The sequence below is a fragment of the Acomys russatus genome, chromosome 13 (assembly GCF_903995435.1).
Source record: "Acomys russatus chromosome 13, mAcoRus1.1, whole genome shotgun sequence".
NCBI lineage: Eukaryota > Metazoa > Chordata > Mammalia > Rodentia > Muridae > Acomys > Acomys russatus.
The window spans coordinates 20334050-20340552 of record NC_067149.1 but is presented as its reverse complement, the minus strand read 5'-3'; the positions used below and the strand labels follow the sequence as shown (position 1 = coordinate 20340552).

Here is a 6503-nt window from a genome sequence, read left to right as displayed (position 1 = left end):
GCTTGCATTCCCGCCAGCCATGAGAAAGGCTTCAGACTGTGTGGCTTTGGGCAAATGGCTTGACATCGTGGTATCCCGACTTCCACTTCTGAGAAATGACAGAACAAAGCTTGGAGACATCCTCAGACTTCAAGGCCTACTACGTCACAGCTAACACCAAGTCTCTGTGGCCATGGTGAAGGACAAGCAAACAGATCAATGAAACAAGACAGAGAGCCCATAGCTAAACCCACACCAATGCTGTCAACCAGCCAGTCACAGAGGAGCAAATCGGACATGATAAAGCATAAAAGTAGTGTTGGACAGTCATGTCCTAACAGTGAGTCTGCACACACTTAAGCTTGTCACAAAGGCTGACGCAGGATGGGTCTTAGGCTGAAGCATGAAAATTAAAACTATAAAACTCCAGAGAAAATCTAAATCACATTATGACAATGATGTTTTAGCTACAATAGCAAAGATGTGGATCATGAAAGAAAAACTCACCAAGTTGGACTTAGTTACACTTGAAATTTTCTGCTCTGCAAAGCACAATGTCAAAGGGCTGGAGAGATGGTTCTTGCACAGGTCCTGAGTTTAATTTCCAGCAACCACATGGTGGCTCACAACTATCTGTAATGAGATCTGGTGCCCTCTTTTGGCATGCAGGCACACATGGGGGCAAATACTGTAGAAATAATAAAGCTTTTTTTAAAAACCCACAGTGCCAAGAAAATGAGAGAGCCACAGACTGTAAGAAAATATTTGCAGAAGCCATAACCAATAAAGGATGTCATCCAAAGACTGAGCTGAAGCTCAGAATAGAGTACTTGCCTAGTATGCACAAGGCCCTTGGTTCCACCCCAGTTATATGGAGAAAAGAATCTCATTTACAAAGTGGACCAAACACCCAAAGAGACACTGTGCTTAAGAAGAGATACAGAAAAGAAGAAGAAGAAGAAGAAGAAGAAGAAGAAGAAGAAGAAGAAGAAGAAGAAGAAGAAGAAGAAGAAAAAGAAGAAGAGATACAGATGACAAATGACATGTAGAAGGAAACTCATTAGGGAAACACAATTTAAAAGACAAGGTATGATTACCTGCATATTTATTTTTTATTAATTCATTCATATTACATCTCAATTGTTATCCCATCCCTTGTATCCTCCCATTCCTACCTCCCTCCCACTTTCCCCCTATTCCCCTCCCCTATGACTGTGACTGAGGGGGACCTCCTCCCTGTATATGCTCATAGGGTATCAAGTCTCTTCTTGGTAGCCTGCTATCCTTCCTCTGAGTGCCACGAGGCTTCCCCATCAAGGGGACGTGGTCAAATATGGGGCACCAGAGTTCATACATATATATTTCAATGGCCAAAATCTGGGCTGAGGAGATGGCTCAGTGGGCAAGAGCACTGACTGCACTAGCATGAAGAGGTGAATTCAAACCAGCCTAACCCAGGTTAGTGAAAGACTCTGTCTTCAAGGGAATAAGGTGAAGTGTGATAGAGCAGGACACCCAGTGTCCTCCTCTGGCTTCTCTGAATGCACAACTGTGCACACTCAACCGCATGTGCACACTCAACCGCATGTGCACACTCAACCGCATGTGCATATATACCACACAAACTCTTAGTTTGCTTTCTATGTCTATGATAAAAAAAAAAAAAAACTGTGATGAGAAACAACTGGGGAAGAAAGGGTTTATCTGGCTTACACTTTCATATTGCTGCCCATCACCGTCATCGAAAGAAGGCAAAGCAGGAACCTGGAGGCAGGACCTGAAGCAGAGGCTATAGAGGAACTCTGTTTAAATGGCTTGTTTCTCATGGTTTGCTCAGCTTGCTTTTCTGTATGACTCAGAACTGCCCCTCCCAGGGCTAGTACCACCCACAATAAACTAGGTCCTGACAATGGTCATTTAAAATAAAATATCTGAGGCCACATACACAGATGGCTGGGGCAAGGGGCAGTGTGTGCTTCAGAGCCTGTGTTTCAGATGTTACACTCGGGGTGGCTGAAATAAAGCCTGACACCTTTCTACATGCATTGGGCCATTTCCTATTCCAGTTTTCTTCTTCAAAATGTGGATCACATCCTCCAAATGGATTTTTCAACTCATTAGTGGGCCATAATCTGCAGTTGGAAGCCCCCTGCTTGGGTCCACAGAAGGATGAGCCTAAGACCCCGAGGCACCTGGCCACAGCAATTCCCCAGGACCCGTTCTCCACTCCAGGACCCATCTCAGCTCTCTTTTTCCTATTTTCTTTCCTCCAAACTGGACCAGCAGTGGGTACAACCCAATCTCTTTCCCACATGTGAACTGACAGCTTCAGGGAAGCTCAGGGATTTATTTGAGCTTGGGAGCTGAAGGAGCTGACAGGGCTACCCACTTCTCCCTGATGGAGGTCATTAGGATGCAGCCGGCAGCTAGGTTGGCTCTGGGGGCCGGGAGATTGCATAGATAGGGGGATGCTGTGTTGCTCAAGGCTAACTATTTCTGCTTGGCTGGTAGCCACGCTCCTTAACCCTTGCAGATACTGGAGCCTGTGAGATGACCCACAGGTAGGTGGACCCAGCTGATGTGCAAAGTGGCAACAGGGATGTGTGCTTAACAATTTAAAAATTTGTTCTCATATACATCTTCCAAGTCCAAGCTAAAGGTTTTCTCTGCACTGTATCTGACCTACCCCAGATCCCTGAAAGGATAGTATCCTGGAACATCACTGTGTGTGTGTGTGTGTGTGTGTGTGTGTGTGTGTGTGTGTGTATTCATATTACATCTCAATTGTTATCCCATCTCTTGTATCGTCCAATTCCTACCTCCCTCCCGCTTTTCTCCTACTTCCCTCCCCTATGACTGTGACTGGGGGGGGACCTCCTCCCTCTGTATATGCTCATAGGGTATCAAGTCTCTTCTTGGTAGCCTGCTATCCTCCCTCTGAGCGCCACCAGGCCTCCTTATCAAGGGGGCGTGGTCAAATATGGGGCACTAGAGTTCGTGTGAAAGTCAGATCCCACTCTCCACTCAACTGTGGAGAATGTCCTGTCCATTGGCTAGATCTGGGTAGGGGTTTGAAGTTTATTGCATGTACTGCAGAACATCACATTTTATAGATGAAGACACGGAGACCCATAAGCCAAGCTGCTTGCCCAGTCTCAGCACAGCAGGGAGGGGCTTTATTTTATGAAGGAGATACTTTATTTTAGGAAAGGTGAGAGGTATCAGGGACCTCAGCAACCAGAAGCCTTAACTCTGTGGTTGTGTTGAAGGCCCTGGGTAGACATGATGGCTGTCTAGTGGAGCAGCCTCTTCCTTGAGCTTCAGTTCACTCTGGGATCAAAGCATTCTGCTTAGGACCCCACAGCCCTCACTGGTACTGCATCCTGGTTTTGGACCTTTATGGTGAAAATGTGGCTTCATACTTTTGTCAAGTGTCATGGTTCTGACATTTACCCACTGGTTCTGTTGGGTTTTCTAGACATATAACAGAATGCTTTCCTTTTGTGTCCCACCCTTGCTTTCTTTTGTGTGAGGGCTCAGCTCTCCAGTGCATTTTGCCACTGGTGGTGCTGGAGACAGCTTTGTCTTTTTAACCTTACTGGCGATGCATTTAAAGAGTCTGTATGAATAAAGTGTTTGCTGAATGTTTTTCTCATCAAGTTTTTAAAATTATGATGTTGATCTATTTTTGGTTTGCTAAGATTTTGTCTGCTGCATTTCTTTACCAGGAGAGTTAGAATTTGGTTTTTCTTCTTTAGTCTATTCTATAGGGAGTGATGTTGACTGGTGTTTGATGTTGGATCAACTTTGTATCTCTAAGACAAACCTTACTTAAACATTATTTTAAAATTTTCTGACCATTTATAAAATGGTTCTATTCCGCCATTTTATATTTATGTTAATGGCATTCTTAGCATTGACGATTATAAAAATCAGAATACCTATCAACTCTGCAAAGTGGCAAAATGTTCCAAATCTTACATCATTGAATATTCAGGCAAGATTTTATTCCATATGTAAAACATATAAGCACATTCATTGCTTAAGGATGCAAAGTTGCTTTCATCCTTAATAAATGAAAAATCATATGTATGCCAAAGAATTGCTTTAAAATATATTTCTTTATTATTTATTATCAGGAAAAGTTTTATTTGCATACCTATTTTACATGCCTATATGCCCAGGGTTATGTAAAAATGTCTTAGTTCCATGTGGGAGAAGTTTAAGAAGCCCTGTACTAATCTCAGCTCACACAATCCATCACCTTCATGTCTTTGTGAGAACATTTCTCCTGGCATTTCTATGGAGAAGCGTTTTCCTCTTTTTTCACCACCACTACCTCCTCCTCCTCTTTCTCCTCCTCCTCCTCTTCCTCCTCTTCCTCCTCCTAGAGTAATCTGATGGTGTTGCCCTGGACATTCACTGCCTACTCTGCCAGTGGGAGGTGCTCCTGCTCACAAGCAGTCCTTCAGTGTGAAAAGCACCCTGCACAGGGCCAGGAGCTGTCCTGTCTCTTCTACTGATATACACAGCATTGGCTGCTTAGCATATCCATGTGATCACAGCTGAGCACATGGCCTAAAGGCCAGAGGGGCGCAGGTCAGAGGCTTCACGTCAGTTCTGGCCTTCTCCAGGGTTGGGGGTGCCTATCTGTGAGGTTAGAAAAGAACTTTAGGCCTTTGCCTTCTTGTTTTTATGTCTTTGTGAATGGGAGCAGAAGACAGGAGAATGCTTAGAGCCCTAAACCCCCTCACAAACATCAAGGCCCGAAAATATCAACATACACAGCTTAAGAACAAAGCAGGGCACTTCCAATACACTTCTAGGGGAAGAAACATAAAAACTGAGAAAAAAAAAGTATTTGAAACTATAAAACAAAAACTAAGCCTTAAAAAATTCAGATTGAAAAAGCATGTGTTGCTGAAGAAGCACAAATGGTTATCTGTAAAACACATCACCAAATGCTGCCTGGAGTTTGGGGCCTGGACTCTATTCTAGGCACAAAGGCAGACCCTCCACAATTCTTGCTGTGGGGACATGGCTCTCATGGACTATACAGTTGTGAGAAATCCAGCTCTCTCAGAGGTAAGGGAAAGGCAGCTAGCATGGCAGCGGACAGCTGCCTGGGGCCCCTAGATGCTAACAAGGATGCTCTGGACCCATGTATTCAGGGAAAGGAGAATTCAGTCCACTCATATGTTCCATGCTGGGCTAGGTGGGGATGAGAGCCTGCAATGCATCTGCTGGACTCTGGCCTTCAGACCACTCCTCTTCCTCTTGGTCTTCCTCTTCCTTTGGCATCTCTACCTGCCCTTTCATCCTTCTCCCTCCTGCATGCTTTCTCATCTCTTTCTACCACTCCCTCAGTCTCCTCTCTCTTTCTGTGGCCCTCTCTCCTCTCATCTTCTTTCTACCAGAAGTCTTGCCCATTCATCAGAGGGTAGGAGAAACAATCCAACCCCTTCAGAGGCTCCCCAGGGTTGCTGGAGGGTTGAGCGGGCAGGCCCTTGGCCATGAGACATTTGTTCCCTAGAATTGTAGTCTCAGGCTTACTCCTGGCCACAGAAGAAGCACTGAGTTGGGGGTAGCAAGTTTTCAAGAACCTAGCCTGAAACTAGCTGTCGGAGCTTCTGGCCTTCTTGGAGTCAGAGCTGGGTCTGTCCCACCCACCGCTGCCTCACCCAGATGCTGGAGGCACACGCATTTATTGAAGGGGGGTGGGAGACCAGGAGTTAGGGCTGGGTGTGGGGAGGGCATTGCTGGCTGTTCCAGCATCACTTCTTAGAACCTGACTTCTTCGTGCTGTTGCTCTTCTTACTGGACCTCCTAAACTTGAGGAAAGAATGTGGTTCCACTTCAGGCTGTTTCAATCTAAATACATAACAGAAGAAGCAGGTGATGGGCAACACGAGGGCAGGAAGGGAGCCTGGCTCAGCTGACGAGGGCATGGCCCAGGGGCAAATTGGAAGGAGATAGCTCCAACTTGGGAGCCTGGGAACACCTGTAGCCTGGTCCTAGCATTCCCCGCCCCCATCCCCCCGTCTTTCTGGAAAGAGTGACTGCAGAATTGTGATTTGGATCCCTGTCACCATCACCAAGAAACTTGCTGGAGTTGGGAGCAGCCTTCATCCTTCTGACTGATGAGTCTGGACCATGGGGCCTTGCTACAAAGTGTATTATCCAATGTACAACCCTTACACGCAATGGGACACTGTGCAAAACAGGCTAGAAATCAAGGGCTGACCTGCACCCAGAGGGACACAGACTGCCAAGGCATAAGCCATGACATGGTAACCTTAGTGGCCTGTGACCAAGCTAGAGATCCTGTAATGAGCCATCCATAACCTACCAACTAGAAACATGGGAAAACGTACTTGCCAGGGGTGGGAGATGGTACTTTTTCCACTTTGTCCCCAAGTGCCAATGAAGAGATACTGCCTTCAAAATCTTCCGATGGGGCTCTTTTAGCTGACTCAAGGTCTTCCAGGCTTGTGACATAGGTTGGCATGCTGCAGGGGAGGGGT

At 45.9% G+C, this 6503-nt stretch overlaps 1 protein-coding gene across 1 annotated transcript in view; it reads right to left on the bottom strand.

Moving 5' to 3' along the window:
* Nucleotides 1-5399: 5399 nt before the first annotated feature.
* Nucleotides 5400-6503, bottom strand: part of C13H3orf20 (chromosome 13 C3orf20 homolog) — a 63465-nt gene continuing 62361 nt past the window's right edge. The window contains 2 exon segments of the mRNA XM_051154926.1: nt 5400-5850; nt 6354-6488. Coding sequence (XP_051010883.1) covers nt 5754-5850; nt 6354-6488 — 232 coding nt within the window. The 3' untranslated portion in view covers nt 5400-5753.